The 20,193-nt window shown below is 37.4% G+C and overlaps 2 protein-coding genes across 4 annotated transcripts; one reads left to right on the forward strand and one right to left on the reverse strand.

Annotated features, from left to right (window-relative positions):
* Positions 1-201: 201 nt before the first annotated feature.
* Positions 202-17,364, forward strand: taf5 (TAF5 RNA polymerase II, TATA box binding protein (TBP)-associated factor). 3 transcript variants are annotated; one of them, NM_001037431.2, is made up of 11 exons: positions 202-633; positions 3,288-3,513; positions 5,145-5,460; positions 5,805-5,968; positions 8,361-8,496; positions 8,573-8,693; positions 9,674-9,803; positions 10,869-11,033; positions 13,179-13,356; positions 15,077-15,254; positions 16,746-17,364. In NM_001037431.2, exons 1-11 carry the CDS (start codon positions 234-236, stop codon positions 16,961-16,963), a joined length of 2,232 nt encoding a protein of 743 aa, NP_001032508.1. In that variant the 5' UTR covers positions 202-233; the 3' UTR covers positions 16,964-17,364. The 3 variants fall into 3 exon arrangements, 1 of the variants encoding a protein (NP_001032508.1); XR_015475919.1 differs by having other exon boundaries at positions 207-633; positions 10,869-11,907; positions 12,667-14,441; positions 14,587-15,254; positions 16,746-17,362; XR_015475918.1 differs by having other exon boundaries at positions 207-633; positions 10,869-11,907; positions 12,667-13,356; positions 16,746-17,362.
* atp5mk (ATP synthase membrane subunit k) lies at positions 17,365-20,106 on the reverse strand. The gene is made up of 4 exons (NM_001200033.1): positions 20,023-20,106; positions 19,276-19,378; positions 17,546-17,641; positions 17,365-17,453 (listed from the first exon to the last, which is right to left on the reverse strand). The coding sequence occupies exons 2-3, from the start codon at positions 19,360-19,362 to the stop codon at positions 17,552-17,554; spliced, it is 177 nt and encodes a 58-aa protein (NP_001186962.1). The 5' UTR covers positions 19,363-19,378; positions 20,023-20,106; the 3' UTR covers positions 17,365-17,453; positions 17,546-17,551.
* Between the last annotated feature and the right edge of the window lie 87 nt (positions 20,107-20,193).

Genomic DNA, 20,193 nt, shown 5'->3' on the forward strand with positions numbered 1-20,193 from the left:
AACATATGCTGGATAAGTTGGCAGTTCATTCCGCTGTTGTGACCCTTGATGAATAGACTAAGCCGAAGGAAAATGGATATTATTTTGTTTATTATATGCTGCTTAGATATATAATGATGTATATGTTTAATGAATTAAAGTTCACATGAAAAAAAAATAAAAATAAAACGTCAGATTTACGTCAGACGTACCACATGCGTCATGACGTAATCACATCCAGCGCCGGGGGAAAAATGGCGGCTGTGCAGGATGGACCGATGGAGGTGGACGCAGAGAAAGAGACAAAACCCGAAATCCTCAGCGATGGGACGGCAAATCCGTCGGGGAACACCGGCGGCGGGACTCTGTCCTCATCGCCACTCACCGCAGCCCCGGCCGCCGGAGCCCCGAAGCCGGAGGACCAGCAAACTCTGCTCGCGGTGCTGCAGTTCCTGAAGCGAAGTAAACTGGCGGAATCGGTGGAGATCCTGCGGCGGGAGGCTGGTTTAGCAGAGGAGCTGGAGGACTCGCATACCGACGCCGGTGCAGGAGGGAAGGACGGAGACGCAGGAGATACAAAAACTCTGCTCAGCCGTGTGTCCATCGCCGGTGCAGCCGCCCCGCAGAGCACACTCACCCCCATACCTGCGAAGAGTGAGTGACAGCCGCAGACACACACTGATGCTGGGGCATCACTTTTATTAAACCCACTGAATGATTAAATGCACTAGAACAGAGTCATCAACAGTAGTTATTTCTAGAAGATGTAAAACAGTTCTTTTGTAGCACCCTCACCACCTGATGAGGGACAGTAATGTTATTGAAACACTGCTTCTGTATTGTTTTTTTTTTCTTTGAGTAAACTCAGCTGTATACTTTCACAGCATTGTAACACAGCATATGAAAACAACTTTCTTTAATTCATTCATTTTATTTTCGGCTTAGTCCCTTCGTTAATCAGGGGTCGCCACAGCGGAATGAACTGTCAACTTATCCAGCATATGTTTTACGCAGCGTATGCCCTTTCAGCTGCAACCCATCACTGGGAAATGAAAACATCTTCACAAACAATATTATATACATCTCAAAAACTTTCTGAATATTTACAGACAATTTTCCTGCACAAAATTGTTGCACATTTAATATACAGTCATTACGGAATTCTTCATAAACAAACTATTCACAGTTTAATTGTCATATACCATATACACAGTCATATAACCGACTCGCATACATATTTCACTTTTTACATATACATCATAACCCACTTTACATGAACTTTAAACATTGTAACCAGCAATGAGAGTTAAAACATCACTTTGTAGCTACTCTTTAACTATACCCCTTTTATTAGCTGTTATGTTGATGCATATAATGACATTTAAATGATCCCAGTAGCTGTTAAAATTAGAGTTTATATACACTATCGAGTTGTTTTAATAGATGACACTTGTTTCTTATCACTGACACACACACACACACACATATATATGTATATATATATATATATATATATATATATATATGTATATATATATATGTATATATATATATGTATATATATATATATATATGTATATATATATATATATATATATATATATATATATATATATATATACATATATATACATATATATATATATATGTATGTATATATATATATATATGTATGTATATATATATATATATATATATATATATATATATATGTATATGTATATATATATATATATATATATATATATATATATATATATATATATATATATATATATATATATATATATATATATATATATATATAAAACCTTAATAATTAATTTTTTTTTCATTTATTTATTTATTTTTTTAGGTTCATCTTAGGTCAGACATTAAAATATACATAGTAATGATACATATAGATATATACACTGATACACTTCACCAAACAAGAAATTATCAGGAAAACATAATTATGCTCTAAATAAGTTTATAAATAAAAGGTAAAATACCATATTTACACACAAAGATATACAAACATAAGAAAACATAAATAAAAAAATTAATAAACAATACAAAGAAAGGTAAAAGGTAAAAAGGCGATTAAGATATAGGTGTCTCCTTTAAAAAAAATGCATAAAAGGGCTCTAGACTTTCTGGAACTGTTCTGGCTTTTGTTTTATTGTAAATTGAATCTTTTCCATCTGAAGAGCATGTAGGAAATCCAAAACCCATTGCCGATAAGGGGGAGCTGCTGACTTCCAATTCATAAGAATAAGTCGTCTAGCCAGTAAGGTTGCAAAGGCTACGCTATCGGCCTGTAATGAATTTAATTCAGCATATTCTGGCAGGATTCCGAACAGCGCTGTTAAGGGGTTTGGGTCTATTGACAATGAAAAAACAGCAGAAAAACACCTGAAGATTTTCCCCCAAAAATCAGACTGTTTGAAACACGACCAGAAAGTATGTAACAGTGTGGCTGATTCGGTTGTACAGCGAAGGCAAGTTGGGTCAAGATCAGGGAAAATTTTATTCAGTTTTGTTCTAGACCAGTGTATTCTGTGCACAACTTTAAATTGTATGAGAGTATGCCCAGCGTTTATTGATGATGAATGTATTCTTGCAAGAATAAGATCACAAATATTTTCAGCGATTGTTAAATTCAGTTCCTCCTCTCAAAAAGCCCTCAGTACATGTGTTGTGGGGGACTGTTTTGTGTTGATAATAGTAAAGATTTAGAAATGACCCCTTTTGAAGAGGTATGAATGTCGAGTAAATCATCAAGTATACTTTTATTTGGCACAATGGGAAAATTAGAAACTGCTTATGGATAAAGTGCCGTGTCACTGACATGTATTTAACACATAAGTTAAAAATGAGGGACGATATGTTATTGAAACACTGAGCTGCTGCTTTACGTCAGAGTCTGTGGATAGTCTGTGATGTAAATCGTTGCATTCCATTGATTTACAACATAGATCAACTATTAAACATTTACTTTCTCTTTTCTTTTACGTAGAAAGAAATGTACACATTTAGAAAAAGAAATTAACTTTATTATTATTTATTATTATTTTTTTCAATTTTTAATAATTCTTAACCACTTCGCTTTATTCTGCACAAAATAAGTTGCATCAACAGTGTTTCTCAGCGCCCCTTATATATATATATATATATATATATATATATATATATATATATATATATATATATATATATATATATATATATATATATATATATATATATATATATATATATATATATATATATATATATAGAAATATGGTGTGGTTTGACAGACATTTTGTTGTTGTGTTCTGCAGGTGGAGACGACCAGCCGGATGTCAGTGTGGTGTTGTCAGCGTACAGCCAGCAGGGTGACCCGTCTCTGTATAAGGTGTATTACAGTGACTTGAAGAAGTTCATTGAGTCGGTGCTGGACTGTCACCGGGCAGAGCTCTCGCAGCTCTTCTACCCTCTGTTCGTCCACATGTACCTGGAGCTGGTCTACAACAACCACGAGAGCGAAGCCAAGGCTTTCTTTGATAAGTAAGTGAGCTTGGTATAGACAATCCACCTTTTCTTCTATTGCGCATAGCCCCTAATTGATCAGGGGTCACCACAGCGAAATGTACCGCCAACACTTCCGGCATATTTTTTTACATAGCGAATGCCCTTCTAGCTGCAACCCAGTACTTGGGAAAACCTTTACACTCTTATTCACACACACTCACACACACTAATACACTACAATCAATTTAGTTCATCCGATTCACCTGTAGCGCATGTGTTTGGACTGTGGGGGAAACCGGAGCACCCGGTGGAAACCCACGACAACATGGGGAGAACATGCAAACTCCACACAGAAATGCCAAGTGGCCCAGCTGAGGCTTGAACCAGCGACCTTCATGCTGTAAGGCAACAGTGCTAACCACTGAGCCATCGTGCTGCCTCAATTTGAAACAAATCACTTCATTTAATGAAGCTGTGCTACAAATAATCCATTTTTATAGTGAAAATTCTGTTATGTTTGGTTTCATCCTTGTTTTTCATTTGTCATGACGTTATTGGCATTTTGTTATGTTAGTATCACACGCATATCTGTGTTCATTGTGTTTTGGAAATAGATTATTTCCAAAAGTGTGTCATTGAAGATGATCTTTACTTAATAATCTGATGATTTTTGGCGTAAAAAATGATAGTTTTGACTAGGGATGGGCGATACCAATATTTTTGTTTCCGATCCAATACCAAGTATTTTAAGACAAGTATCATCGATATTGATACCAATACTTAAATTAAATATTTTATAGTATTTAAAAAAAAAGCTTATCACCTTTATTATTATTATTATTATTGTTATTATTATATAAAACACAAGACGCATTATTCCTTTTTACATTTATTAAAATTACAGAGCTATAATTGGCTAAATAGCACCACATATGACGAAAAATAATACATTGCACACACCTTGTTTATGTTTAATAAAAAAAAAATTCTTCTCTTTAATGGTTTATTTAATAACTCTCCTTTTGAGCCTGTTTCCTTCTTTTACTGATCAAAATCTTTTGTTTTTGAAAAGTAAAATATAATAAAACAAATAGTTGCCTAACAAAAAAATAAAAGCATTGACAACAGACAATAGATTGCCAATGTGGCGAACGGTTTTGTGATGGGTATCACACGAAGCCTCGTCATTATTTACTGGAGTAAAATAACTCCCGATTATACTTTATGTTCAGTCATGATGACCACAGCTCCGCTCTCCAGTTTTACAACCTGCGTTGGGTGTGTGTGGTATTTCTACTAATGTGCCGTGAGCTAACGATGTCCTATTAGCAGAGATACAGCGGAAGAATATTATAATTCCCATTCGTGTTCCTATTTAAGTAAATCTTTATATAATATGCGGCTCTATAATTATTAAGATATTCTAAAATCTCTGATCACTCAGCAAGAAAACCCCCCAGAAAAGATTGATACTTTTACATAAGGATCGATCCTTTTGATACATTCCCAGTATTAAAAATATCGATACTTCAGGATCGATTCGCCGATCGCTAGATTTTACTCCTACAATGTACTGTTGGCATTTCCCATGAATATACCAGTGCAACATAAGACATCATTTTGTGGTTCAGAGTCACAAATGTCCTTTATGCGCTGTTTTCTACCAGGTTCAGCGGAGATCAGGAGTGTTACTATGAGGATGACCTGCGGGTTCTCTGCGGACTCACTAAGAAAGAGCACATGAAGGGGAACGAGGCTCTGCTGGATTTTCGGACGAGTCGCTTCGTGCTGCGCATCTCCAGAGACTCGTACCAGCTGCTGAAGAGACACTTACAGGAGAGGCAGAACAACCAAATATGGAACATCATTCAGGAGCACTTGTACATCGACATCTTTGACGGCATGCCGCGCAGCAAGAGCCAGATCGACAGCATGTCCGGCAGTCTCGCAGGAGAGGCCCGACGAGAAGTCAATAAAGTCAAGGTTAGAATTGAAGAGTAGATGTTTATGGAAATACTATTTAAAAAACATACTAATGTTGGTGAAAGGCTGCATTTATTCAATTAAAAATATACATCCTTTTCACATGTCCAGGTTTCTCAGCCTGTCATAGTTGGGTAAACTTAGAGCGCAGTAAATGGGTGCAACAAATCATTTTTCACAATCCCATTGGCTGATATAATAAAATGAAAACTCCATGATGGTTTTATCAAGACTTTCAGAAGAAGGAAAACCTAGTGTGAGACTGATGATGCTCCCAGAAGAGAGAACGTCAAATTAACGGTGCAGCTATGATGATGTTCTGTTTTGGTTTTTAATGGTATCAGGTATTCTATGGGCTGCTGAAGGAACCAGAGATCGAGGTCCCGCTAGATGATGAGGATGAGGAAGCAGAGAATGAAGAAGGGAAGCCAAAGAAGAAGAAGACTAAAAAGGACAGCATGGGCTCCAAGAGTAAAAAACAAGACCCCAACGCCCCTCAACAGAACAGGTACGACAAGTATTCATTAGTTTAATTAGTTTAATTAGTTAACTTAATATGAGCTGTCATCTGTTTACAACTACTATACAGTATGATGAAATATGAAACAGCAGCTCAGTCTCGTTTCTCTCTGTGATTCCTTTACATAAATTTAAGAAAGCAATGGTTCTTTCTATGACAATCTTATAAAAGAGAAATGTGGAAGTCTTGGTATTACCGTGATTTGGGACAGAGAACTTGGTGTGCAGAATCACAGCTTTGATTGGGATTTAATTTGGCAAAATATTTCAGTTTCATCTAAAAATTCTGCCCACCAATTGATAAACTACAATGTAATTCATAGAATCTATTATACACCTCTAAAACGTTTTAGAATGAAACTTATCTCTTCATCCATTAGTGTTAAATGTAAAAATGGGGCCATGGGTAGTTTTTTTCATGTTTTCTGGAAATGTCTTACAATCCACAATTTTTGGGTTAACGTTTCCACCATCTTGTCGCAAATTTTGGAAATAACCATTAATCCTTAACCTTGCCTTTTTCTATTGAATGATGACTCTTCAATAACCCTGACTTTGAATCAAAAACAAACTTTATTCTCAGGATTAACAGCTGCAAAGAAAACAATCATTAGTTCCCGGTTCCCTCCTAATCTCCTGTCAGTTCAGCAATGGTTACACTATTTTGTAGACATTGTTCAACTAGAACAGTCCACCGCCTTAATTAACAAAGCAAAGATTTCAACAATCCTTCATTGGAACCAAATACATGACAATTTGATCTCCATTATTAAAACTTAAGTGATTTAATTCAACAACATAGGAGAAACTACTAAAATATATATATTTTTCTGTTTAATGTTTTACAATAATCTTAGTAGACACTTTTTTCATTTATATACTTCTCTGACATTCTGTATATAGTTTTTTTCTCTCATATTATTTACAGGTTTCTGTATGCATATATGTATATATTTATATATATATATATATATGTGTGTGTTTGTTTGTGTACATATATAATTTGTAATTTTTTATTTCTGTTTCATATTGTTATCAAGCATGCTATACACATTGAACCAAGTCAATGTTGAGAAATTCTTTTTATTACCATTGTTGGTAACCATGTTTATTAAAAACACAATAAAGTTTAAGTCAAAAAAAAGAAAGAAAGAAAGCAATGGTTCTTGAGGTCAATTAATTAATAAAGAATTAACAATAAAAGAAAACGCTGTAAGATTTGCTGCAAATATAGCAAAAACCCTAAAAATAATAATAATAAATTTTTTTTTTTTGCAGGGACTAAATAATATTTCGCAATATTAGTTTTTAATAGTTTTTAATTATCGTTTTTGCTAAATCTAATAAAGGAATGAGAGTTTTTATGGTGTAAAAGTTTGAAAGATTATATTGTAAGTGAAAATGTGTCTAATGTAAAGCAATAAAAATGCAGACTGAGGTCACGTTTACGCTGTCAGGCCTTGATGCCCAATTCCGATTTGTTGCCTATATCTAATTTTTTGGCCTGTCCGTTTACACGTTCTTTTAATTGTGACTCATATCTGATTCATGTGTTTACACTTGCCGTGCAATTTACGCGCATCCATAAAGGCGGGTTCTAGCATCTGCGTCACACTAGCCACCATGGTAGAAAGTCTTACTTTTAGCTCTGTGAAATATGTGAAGTTCGCCCAACTTTAAAACAATTTTGAGGCGGAAGAGGAGGGGAAAGGGCCGTAATCGCAGCTTGCGCCTGTGGTTTATATATGGTGTCCTCCATTCATTATTTCTATAGGACCTTTTAATCTTTTCTTGAACTGACTCATCTCCCCACAGGGCAAGAATGCAGGTAACTTCTGCCTTCGACCACTGACCACTTTCCTCCTTAATGTTTCCTCATGTCGGCATCTCCACGCATGTTCTTCCTTTCTATGTCATTAAACCGCTGAGAAGTACCACAGTGTCGCAAGTTTAATGACCTATGCATACAAAACGAAATGCCTCAATAAATTCGATCTGCCTGTTTAAATGATAGTCGCATATCCGATTTATATCCGATTTATTTCCACATATGAAGGAAGCCTGAAAGTGATCTCTGAATATCCCAATGCATGTGTTTTTTCATTTTTACATAGTCATAGAACAGATCTGATCTGTCACATATGAGCTAAACATTTGAATTGTCACATTTACCTGGCAGTGTAGACAGTGTCTATGTATCAAAAGATGAGCATAAATCAAAAATGAGAACATGTTTAAAATCAATCTCAAATCTGAATTCTTAAAGTGTTTTCTCTCAAAAACATTAAAAAACTCTGCCAATTTTTGAGTATGTTGCTAAAAAGCGATGCTTAGATTTCTTTTGAAAGTGCATTTGTAGCTTCATAACCTCTGTCTGACAGGATCCCTCTGCCAGAGCTGAAGGACTCGGATAAACTGGACAAAATCATGTACATGAAGGAGAGCACCAAAAGAATCCGCCTCGGCCCGGAAACCCTGCCCTCCATCTGCTTCTACACATTCCTCAACGCCTACCAGGTTGGCGTTATTTTTGTTAATGGTTCCGTTTGGTGTTGTTTGGCATTGCCTGTGCTGATTGTGTGTCATCGCTCAGGGCTTGACAGCAGTAGATTTCACCGATGACTCAAGTCTGATAGCGGGGGGCTTTGCAGACTCTACAGTCCGCGTGTGGAGCGTCACACCCAAAAAACTACGCAAAGTCAAATCTGCTGCAGGTACGTGTCTCTGTTAAAGCTTTAAGTGCCACTGTTTTCCCCAGATACTATCTTGTTATCCTTTGTGTACTGTTTAAATTGATCAACAGTAAAAATGTCAAATTTGACCTCTTCCAAACAGATAAAACCAACATCAGTTTAAGATTGCATGATGTATTTGGTGATTATTTGGTTATAATGAAAGTCAATGGGGCAAAAACAGCCACCAACATAACGAAAGGGTAGTAAATTTGCCCAGAGTTTCTGAAAAATTTCAAAGCATTTTCCCCAAATTAGAAACATGTTGCATTTGCTGACACACAGATAAAGTTGTTGCCAAATAAAGACTCAAAATCACCTCAGAGTGGATGAAAGCATCCCCGACAGCATACAAGGGTCAAGTAGTTTAGAAATATTCTGTAGCTGTTTGGAAATATTAAAGTTCTGCAGAGATTCAAAGATCAAATGGAGTTATTGTCTACCAAAGAAATAAATCAGAACTCTTATGTTGAGGTTTATAATTAGTTTGCACAATGCCAGTCTGTGGTCTTCATTAGCTGACCATAAACTAAATCTACATTTGACCCTCAAACACTGTAGTTTTATCTGAGATCTGTTCCCTTGTGCTGGCAACTTAAGGCCCTGTTTACACTTGTGTGTTTTAGTTTTAAAACGGCGTTTTAGATCAAAAACAATCCGCGTCCACACTAGCGTTTCTGAACAATATATGTGTGTGTGTGTGTGTGTGTGTGTGTGTGTGTGTGTGTGTGTGTGTGTGTGTGTGTGTGTGTGTGTGTGTGTGTGTGTGTGTGTGTGTGTGTGTGTGTGTGTGTGTGTGTGTGTGTGTGTGTGTGTGTGTGTGTGTGTGTGTGTGTGTGTGTGTGTGTGTGTGTGTGTGTGTGTGTGTGTGTGTGTGTGTGTATATATAATGTATATAAAATCTAATGTATGATGTCTTGTTTCACTTCAGTGCCAACCATTCTTTTTTTTTTTTTTTTTAGACCTGAATTTGATTGATAAAGAGTCAGATGATGTTCTAGAGAGGATCATGGATGAGAAGACGTCCAGCGAGTCTAAGATCCTCCATGGTCACAGTGGGCCAGTGTATGGGGTCAGCTTCAGCCCAGACAGGTATCAAGAAAATTAGAGGAACAATTCATGGTTAAATAAGTTAGACAGAACTTAAATCAGAACAGAGTTTGCCACCCCTAAAAATATTCTTGCATGATTTATTATCTTTTTTTTCAGCTGCTGTACACTACCTGACAAAAGTCTTGTTGTCTATCCAAGTTTAAGGAACAACAAATAATAACTTGACTTCTAGTTTATCATTTGGTGTCAGAAGTAGCTTATATGAAAGGAAAAGGCCCCTAGATTACGCTTATTTTACCAAAATAAGATGTGATCATACCTTGATTTTTAATTATGTAATTAGGACAGTAAGGTCTGACTTCACCTAAACAAAAGTCTTGGCACTTAAAAGAAATAATGTACAGTATAGAATATAAAGTCATGTTGCAGTGGAGAAAAAATTTATATTGTGTAAGACTCCCATGAGCTTGGAGGACTGCATCCATACATCTCTGCAATGACTCAAATAACGTATTAATAAAGTCATCTGGAATGGCAAAGAAAGTGTCCTTGCAGAGTTCATCAAGATTCTTTAGATTCATCTTCAATGCCTTCTCCTTCATGTTACCCCAGACATGCTCAATAATGTTCATGTCTGGTGACTGGGCTGGCAAATCCTGGAGCACCTTGACCTTCTTTGCTTTCAGGATCTTTGATGTGGAGGCTGAAGTTTGAGAAGGAGCGCTATCCTGCTGAAGAAGTTGCCCTCTCCTGTGGTTTGTAATAGGCAACACAAATGTCTTGATACCTCAGGCTGTTGATGTTGCCATCCACTCTGCAGATCTCTCATATGCCCCCATTCTGAATGTAACCCCAAACCATGAGTTTTCTTTTACCAAACTTGACTGATTTCTATGAGAATCTTGGCTCCATGCTGGTTCCAGTAGGTCTTCTCCAGTATTTGTGGTGATTGGGATGCAGTTCAACAGATGTGGAAAAATGGCAATTTTCCAAATGATCAACTAGATGTCAAGTTGTTATTTGTTGCTCTTACATCTGGAATCGATGACAAGACTTTTGTCAGGTAGTGTAGGGTGTGGTTTAATATCTCTGTCTGTGTCATAGGAACTATCTGTTGTCCAGCTCTGAGGACGGTACAATCCGACTATGGAGCCTGCAGACGTTTACTTGTCTTGTAGGGTATAAAGGACACAATTATCCAGTGTGGGACACTCAGTTCTCACCATTCGGCTACTACTTTGTGTCTGGAGGACATGACAGAGTGGCAAGGTAAGGTGGATTGTCATTACTCTTATCCTGAAATACCTGGTATCGGATTGGAGAGAAAATAATAGGTATCGCCCCTCCCTAGTAACAATGTTATAAAAAAAATTGTTATTGGGTGTCACAGTGGCTCAGTGGTTAGCACTGTTGCCTTACAGCAAGAAGGTTGCTGGTTTGAGCCTCGGCTGGGCCAACTGGCATTTCTGTGTGGAGTTTGCATGTTCTCCCCGTATTGGCGTGGGTTTCCTCCAGGTGCTCCGGCTTCCCTTACAGTCGAAAGGCATGCGCTATTGGTGAACTGGGTAGACTAAATTGGCCGTAGTGTATGAGTTAGTGATGGGTCATTCTTGAACGATTCGGTCATTTTGAACAAATCTTCAATATGACTCGGGAACTACGAATCCTCTCAGGGAGTGATTCGTTCATCCGCGCGTGCGCACATTTGTGCAGGTGGTATCGTTTATTTCAAGTCTTTTGAGTCATTCATCGCAGAAAGGCAGAGGCCAATCATATGCGTTTAGAGCCGGAAAAAGAATTAATCCGTTCATCTCTCGAGTCCTCTATCGAGTCTGAGTCATTCGTTCCTCACGGGCCAATCATATGCGTTTAGAGCCGGAAAAAGAATTGATCTGTTCATCTCTCGAGTCCTCTATCGGGTCTGAGTCATTCGTTCCTCACGGGCCAATCATATGCGTTTAGAGCCGGAAAAAGAATTGATCCGTTCATCTCTCGAGTCCTCTATCGGATTTGAGTCATTCTGTCACGTGATGAACGAACGACTCAAAAACCAGAAGACTCGAAAGGTGAACTAATCGTCATGGCTCCTATCGGCTCAGACTGTGAACATTGGTTACGATTATATGTATGTGACTGTCATGCTGTGTTCACACCAGACGCGGAACGTGCGGATAAATCGTGCTATTCGCGCGTAAATAGCCTCATGAACATTTGAGTTTACTCGCTTCATGCGCGCGTCAAACCCCGCATCTTTCGCGTGTCAAATTCACATCAAAACAGACGCGGATTCGCGTGATGGGCAGGGCTTCTGTCTGCCCGAAGACTCTAGCTTCATAGCTAAATGGCTAACATGGATTTTATGAAGAAAATAACAGTGTTTTTGTGCTTTATGAAGACTGAAAAACAGCGTCGATATGTTTAGGGTCGTGTCTGAGTCCATTACATTCTTTCAGAGGTGCATCCAGCTCTGTGAGCTCATAAACTCCTCCAGAAACTTAACCTGGATGACGGAGGCTTTCAGCGGTGCTTCTGACTGAGCCAAGCCGTGTTTGATGAACTGTTGTCGGTGAAGGCTGGAGGATTTCCCTCGGAACAACGACAACAGGTTCTACGTCACAATCACGCCCCCACAAGAGCAAGTGTCTGATTGGTTAACGCGCGCGAATGTACGCTGAAGTTCAGATTTTCAAAATCAAAAGATTCGCGAGAAACGCTCGTTAAGCGCGTCAAACGCGCAAAACGCTCAATTCGCCCCGCGTCATTCGCGCAATTTGCGTCATTAGCGCCGCGCCATTCGCGTGTATCGCGCCGCAGGAGTTCTATTCGCGCGTTTGCATTGACTTAACATGTAAATCACTCGCGCTTGACGCGCGTGCCGCGTCTGGTGTGAACGCAGCATCAGTGTAACGTGAACGAACCACTGACATTTAAAGACATGAAGAGGTGAGCTGACCAAAGAGACAACAAAACCTTCATAGACAAAAGAGCATGTAAACATTGAATTATTATTTTCTCCTTCTTATAGTATTCTATTTATGACTTATTTGTCATGTGATCAACCTTTTGGGCTAGTTGTAGATGTGTTTGGAAGCAATTCATAAGCATTTTAATAATATTTTGGCAAATTGAACCAAATGAACGAAAAAGGATTCATTCATCTCGATGAACGAGATGAAGATCTGAGTCGGTAAAATGATCCGAACTTCCCATCACCAGTATGAGTGTGTGTGTGTGTATGGGTTTTACTCAGTACTGGCTGCGGCTGTAAGGGCATCTGCGTAAAGCATACGCCTGAGTAGTTAGCGGTTTATTCCGCTGTGGCAACCCCTGATAAATAAGGGACTAAGCTGTAGGAAAGTAAAAATCAAATCCACCCACGTTTGTCTTCATCTGATATCATGATTTGCTTGTCAGGCTCTGGGCGACGGATCATTACCAGCCTTTACGGATATTTGCTGGTCATCTCGCAGACGTCACCTGCACACGATTCCATCCCAACTCCAACTATGTGGCCACGGGCTCGTCCGACCGCACCGTACGACTCTGGGACGTCCTGAATGGAAACTGTGTTCGCATTTTCACAGGTCACAAGGTATTTAAGGCTTCCAAAAATGTTGGAATGAAGACAGCACTGCAAAGAAAATCATATTAATTACATTTTACCACCGTCTCTGAGAGTTTATTTCAATTTGCCTGCTTCCCCTCAACATTACATTGTGTTTTGCATCTGTGTAGGGCTAATGTCATAGTATTTAACTAGAAAAGTAAAGTTCGTAGACAATCTTTATAGCCGCTTGAGAAAGCCTCGTCTGAAAGTCTGAAGTAGTTTTAAAAATTGAATAACTGAAGTAGTTTAAGAAGTTTGAAGCAGTTGGCATAGACAGATCAGTACATTTATGTTAGCATGTTTCTAGTATGGATCGGCATGTTTCTTGCTTGGTGGTGCTAGGGTGTTCTGAGTGGTTGCTAAGGTATTACTAGGATGTTCTGACTGGTTGCTAGGGCATTGCTATGGTGTTTTGACTTTTAAGGTGTTGCTAGGCAGTTGCTAAGGTGTTCTGAGTGGTTGATCGGTGGTTGCTAAGGGTGCTAGGGTGTTTCAGAGAGTTGTTAATGTGTTGCTAGGCCGTTGCTTGGGTATTCAGTGTGGTCGCTAAGCTGTCAACAGAGTGGTTGCTAAGGCATTGCTAGGGTGCTCTAGGTGGTCGCTAAGGTGTTGCTGGGTGGTTGATAGGGTGTTCTAAGTGGTTGCTAGTGCATTGCTAGGCGGTTACTAGGGTGTTCTGATTGGTTGCTTGATCAATGCAAAGGTGTTGCTTGGGTGTTCTGAGTGGTTGCTAGCCAGTTGCTATGGTGTTCTGAGTGGTTGCTAAGGTGCTGCTAGCCAGTTGCTTAGGCATTGCTAGTTGGTAGCTAAGGTGTTGCTAGGCGGTTGCTAGAGTGCTCTAAATGGTTGCTAAGGTGTTTTGATTAGTGGCTAGGTGGTTGCTTGGATGTTCTAGTTCGTTGCTAAGGTGTTGCTATGGTGTTTTGAGTGGTTGCTAAAGTGTTGCTTGGGTCTTCTGAGTGGTTGCTAAGGTGTTTCTAGGCAGTTGCTATGGTGTTCTGAGTGGTTGCTAAGGTGCTGCTAGGGTGTTCTGAGTGATTACTAAGGTGTTGCTAGGCCATTGCTAAGGTGTTCTGAGTGGTTCCTAAGGTGCCGCGAGGGTGTTCTGAGTGATTACTAAGGTGTTGCTAGGCCATTGCTAAGGTGTTCTGAGGCCGTACTCACACTAGGTACAGTTGCCTCGAACCGGGCCAAAGCCCGGCATAGTGTGAGTAGGCCCTAAGTGGTTGATAGGCAGTTGCTAGGGTGTTCTAGGTGTTTACTAAGGTGTTGCTAGGCGGTTGATAAGATGTTCTGAGTGGTTTCTAGGTTGTTACTAAAATAAATTATCATGGTTCTAGTATGAATTAGCATGTTGCTAGCATGTTTCTAGTATAAACTATCATGTTGTTAGCATGAATTTAGTATGATCTAGCATGTATGATCAGTATGTTTCTGGTGTGGATTAGTGTATTGTTAGCATCAGTTAGTATGTGTACCATAATTATTTTGAATATTAGTTGTGGCCTTGACACAGTTTACATTACACATTTTCTTTAAATAATATTTGATTTCAGCTTTATTTGAATGTACCATCACTGATAAACTCCTCTTTTATTTGTCCATTCTTTATCATTTATTAACCAGACTGCCGCATACTCCATTTACCAGCCCATATAGAGAGTCATATACGAATAAAAGACAAGTGATGATGTTTGATTTTCAGGGGCCCATCCATTCTCTGGCGTTCTCCCCTAATGGGAAGTTCCTGGCCTCTGGATCCACCGACGGGAGAGTTTTGCTGTGGGATATTGGACACGGGCTGATGATCGCAGAGTTGAAGGGTCACACCGGCACTATTTATGCCCTCAAGTTCAGCAGAGATGGAGAAATCATTGCATCAGGTCAGGATTAGCAACACATTAGGACTAGTTTTGATCTGACTGACTCTGTTTTCATGTTTGATACACAAATTATCCCCCAAGCTGTCAGTCATCCAAGCTCTGTCAAAAATCCTGTGAGTTTGAGTTCAAGATTTCATTTTCTCATTTTTTTTCTGTAAAGCCTTTACTGTTTTGAAGTAAACTTAAGGCAGCTTGGTTAACTTGATTATCCTTACAAACACAAACACAAAAATTATTTGCTCTAACAATTTTTAGATTTTTGGACTAGAAACAAGACAAATCAAAGCAAGAGAAGCCTTTTTTGCATTGCAATTATTTAATTTCTGTGCCTGAATACTGTTGGGACTCCCCAGAAAACCATTATATGCTATACAAACTATCTCCTGAAACTGTATTCTTATCGCAATATTTATCGCAGAAAACTAGATATCGCAATATTACACACACACACACAGCTGAAGTCAGAATTATTAGCCCCCCTTTGAAATTTTGTTTCTTTTTTTTAATATTTCCCAAAGGATGTTGAACAGAGCAAGGAAATTTTCACAGTATGTTTGATAATATTTTTTCTTCTGGAGAAAGTCTTGTTTTATTTCAGCTATGATAAAAGCAGTTTTTAATTTTTTAAAAACATTAAGGTCAAAATTATTAGCCCCTTTAAGCTATTTTTTTTAATGGTCTTCTACAGAACAAACATTTTTTATACAATAACTTGCCTATTTACCCTAACCTGCTTAGTTAACCTAATCAAGCCTTTAAATGTCATTTTAAGCTGTATAGAAGTGTCTTGAAAAATATCTAGTCAAATATTATTTTCAGTCATCATGGCAAAGATAAAATAAATCAGTTATTAAAAATGAGTTATTAAAACTATTATGTTTAGAAATGTGTTGAAAAAATCTGCTGGTAAACAGAAATTGGGGAAAAAAATAAACAGGGGCTAATAATTCTGACTTCAACTGTGTGTGTTTATATATATATATTTTAGTCTAGTTTATATCAAATAACTATATATATATATATATATATATATATATATATATATATATATATATATATATATATATAGTGTGTGTGTTTGTTTTTTTTACAGAGAGAAATTTTTATCAGCTTAAAGGACTGATAAAGATAATTATATAATTCTGGCATTTATATATTTAAGCAGCTAGTCTTTAATCTCACTTATTTAGTTTTTTTCTTGACCTAGTTTGATTGGATTCATATATTTTACAGTCGTTTGCTTTTTTTCCAAACAAATCAGGCATTTTGGACAAATCATTTGAACAAGTGATTCAGTGAAGCAACAATATGAACTTGTCGCCACCTACTGGCGGTTTTGTTGTCATCTATCCATGACAACCCGAAAACATTTTTAAAAAATTTAAATACTTGCAATTATTTTCTTTTTGTCTACACTTTAAACTGTTTACATTTGTCATGTCACACCATGTGATTTATTGTAATGAAAGAAAATCCCGTGTTTTGCTCCAGGCTCTATAGACAACACCGTCCGACTGTGGGACGTCATGAGAGCCATCGATGACGTAGAAACAGACGACTTCACTGCAGCAACGGGCCACATTCACCTGCCGGACAATTCTCAGGAGCTGCTGCTGGGGACGTACCATAGCAAATCCACAGCCGTCATACACCTGCACTTCACCAGACGCAACCTGCTCCTGGCCGCAGGCTCCTACAACTCCCAGTGACCAAAACCGCAAACACTGACCCCCATGTAGCTGTGATGATCTATCAATAATGGTGCATAATATTTAAAGATTCAATCCAGGTCATCCTAACATGTGAAATAAGCGAAGCGAAAGAAATAGTCGAGCACTGAGCATTATGCTGAGACCTATTTTTTTTGTGCTCACTGGCTAATTTTGTTTTGCTTCGATAACATTACTGCCATATTTGCTCATTTTTAAGGCTCATATGCATCATGTGTTTGAAAATGACACGTGTTCTGCTTTTGTACATATAACCATGAACAATTTTTGTAATTCCTAAACTGGTCATTGCTCTTTAAAACATGATGCATCTGAGTGCTGGTCTATACAAGCTTTTATACTACTGCCTAAATGTGTAAATAAAACAGGTTTTCTACAGCTGTGGTTTAGATTTTTCAGTTTATTCCTTACATAGAAGTAAATTCAACAAATCCCGCACCAATTTTCATGCTGCAATCAAAAAAACATCCTGAAAAGAAAGAAGGAGAGAGTTTAGGGTTCAATCACAGCTTTCAGATATGAAAATGAGTGTTTGTTGTGGTAAATTCAGGCGAAGCTTACAATAAGTTAACTTGACGTCACAGCCTTTTGCTTCTTGGGCTTCAATTTGAAGAAGAGGATGATGGCTGCAATGCTGGCGTATGTGGCCAACACACACTGGACACAAAATAGAGAAATACCGTTTCTAAGTAACGTACATACGAATTGCATTTAAGTGTAACTGATCATTAATTTTATTTAGGGCTGCACGATATTGGAACAGTGTGTCCGCGGGGTCTTAAATCTCAAAATCTTTTGCCTTAAAAAGTCTTACATTTTTTAATTTTTAAAACAAGTCTTAATTTTTTCTTTGTTCATGTATTGCTACCCAATCTGTCCAACAGCCATGTAATCACCAACAATTCATCTCGATAAAACGCTAAACGTTTTTTTTTTTAAAGGTAATTTTAAACTCTATTTATCAGAACAGTTTAATTATTTTCCTTAACATTTGTTTAAAAGTTCTTCATGTATTTACTGCTGACGACTCGATCTTCGTACATGGATTACTCAGTTAGCTGGATTTGGTTATTGACGATTTGACATGATCCAGGATCGTTTCATTCTTCAAAACTGATCCGAGAGTTGTTGTCATAGCAACAGTTCTGGTAGATCAAACCTGGTCGGGAGCAGGTTCAATTCATATGAACAGGATTTGATCGGATTCCGATATTTTCTTACAGTAGTAGTTATATACACTTGGGAAAATAGAAAATATTTAAATATACACACGTAAAAAAAAAAAAAAAATAAAAAAATTAAAAAAAAAAAAAAAAAATATATATATATATATATATATATATATATATATATATATATGTGTGTGTTAATAAAACGTATGCAATCTGCACTCTGAAATGAAAGTACAAAGACTGCCACTTGATGGTGCAAAGAGAAAACTTATTGATATGAACTTTTTAGATCGCTTTATTACAATTTGTGTATGATACTAGACATGCACAACATGTGACTTTTTAAAAGCAATAATACATTTATGCAGCCATGAACATGTTTTGATAGTTAATATGACGGTGATTTGATTATTTATTATTGTATTATTAAACATATTAAATTATAATAATAATTTTTTGATAGGACAAATAAAAATATTTTCCATCTGGACCATTTGGAAAATTCCTCAGCCTTTAGCCATTAACTAAGTGTAAATTTTCATTCTTTATGGTCCTAAAAATGTCTTAAAAAGACTTAAATTTAACTGGGTGCTTCCTGCAGAAACCCCTGACTTAATATCTCTATTTGGAAAGAATGTCTGATGTTAGATGGATTGGGAGGATTCTGAAGTGGGAGTGCATCTCCATATAATCTAATAAACAGTTTGTCAATTTTTTGGGATGCCCCAACACGTTTTTCGATGTGGTCTGTGCTATTTGCGGTGCATTTCTGTATTTGCATGTGTTGCGAGTTTTTCAATCTATAAATACAATCAAAGTGTTTTGTCATTTCCGAAGTCTAACAGTATTCAAGTACAGCAACCGAAAGATAAAATAAAAATCAGTCAAAGGAATAGTTGTTAGTCACAAATGCTACAATTTCTTATGCATTCTTATGAATGCTTTTAAGGTCATTATACAATCAGAGGCATCAAAAACGCATGCAAATGATTAAGTATAATACAAACTCAACACTGCATATTCTGCAATGTAACTATTGCGAAGGATCACATTGCGATATCGATGTTGAAACCATATATTGTGCAGCCCTAATTTATACTACAATTAATGTCGACTTACATTCCTCCTGCCAGTGATTGTGTATGAGTTGAAGTACTTGGCAATGCCAGTGAACTGGTGTTGACTTCCAGCGTCGTGTCCACCCATGATTTCTGTATGCAATCTGTTAATAAAGGAGAATTAGAAATATTTGATGACATTCCTCAAAAAAATCATGATGAATTAGATTTTCAGAGATGTTTTATTTTGATTATGGTTTTAAAATTTAAATAAATTGGCCTCACACTTCATATCTTCAGATTTTTCACAGTATATGTATTAATTCCAGCACTTTTACCATAAACCGACATTTGGTAAAGGCTAATAATGTAGAAATTAGAGGATGTATTGGAAAAAAACGCGTTGACTGTTTTAACTAGCGACATTGGGCGGTAAAGTAATTCACATACACGCATGAACGCGGTTAAACATACGCCTGATTTTTCATTCGTACGTAAGGTCACGCGAAATGCGTAAAGGACAACCTTGGTTTTGAAATAAAGGCAGGCTGCTGCAATGAAATGTAGGGTTAACAAGATATGTAATATGCATTTTATAACACTTAAATGCTCGGTTAATGTTTAATATTCAATGTATTTTGAAAGCACCTCAACCCGTGACGAAAAAAATGCGTGGTTAAGATAAACGTAGCTTTCCATTATAGCATATATTAATTCCACACACATGTAAAAACACCAACGCGTCGAAAATTATTATTAAACACTCTAAATTAAAAATCATTCTGCTAAAATATAAACCGCGACTTACCAAGCAAACTGGTGCCCTTCAATGGTGAAGCCGGAAAGTGAATGATTTAAGGAAGTCCCACCTACGTGGTGATAACCCGAATGTACTGTAGCCATTGGTTTACACGCATATCAATCGATTCTACCACTAAGTCGATTGGCTTACAGAGACGTCAATCTAAATACCCTGTCA

This window comes from Danio rerio, chromosome 1 (genome assembly GCF_052040795.2).
Source record: "Danio rerio strain M-AB ecotype USA chromosome 1, GRCz13ab, whole genome shotgun sequence".
Taxonomy (NCBI): Eukaryota; Metazoa; Chordata; class Actinopteri; order Cypriniformes; family Danionidae; genus Danio; species Danio rerio.

What these genes read in the sequence shown, in the direction of transcription:
- taf5 (NM_001037431.2), top strand. Translation starts at nt 234, where the DNA reads ATGGCGGCTGTGCAGGATGGACCGATGGAGGTGGACGCAGAGAAAGAG. An exon ending in CAAAGTCAAATCTGCTGCAG is followed by an intron (nt 8,694 to 9,673) that starts GTACGTGTCTCT and finishes TTTTTTTTTTAG; the next exon opens with ACCTGAATTTGATTGATAAA. An exon ending in TGGAGAAATCATTGCATCAG is followed by an intron (nt 15,255 to 16,745) that starts GTCAGGATTAGC and finishes GTTTTGCTCCAG; the next exon opens with GCTCTATAGACAACACCGTC.
- atp5mk (NM_001200033.1), bottom strand. Translation starts at nt 19,362, where the DNA reads ATGGGTGGACACGACGCTGGAAGTCAACACCAGTTCACTGGCATTGCC. An exon ending in CAATCACTGGCAGGAGGAAT is followed by an intron (nt 17,642 to 19,275) that starts GTAAGTCGACAT and finishes TTTTGTGTCCAG; the next exon opens with TGTGTGTTGGCCACATACGC.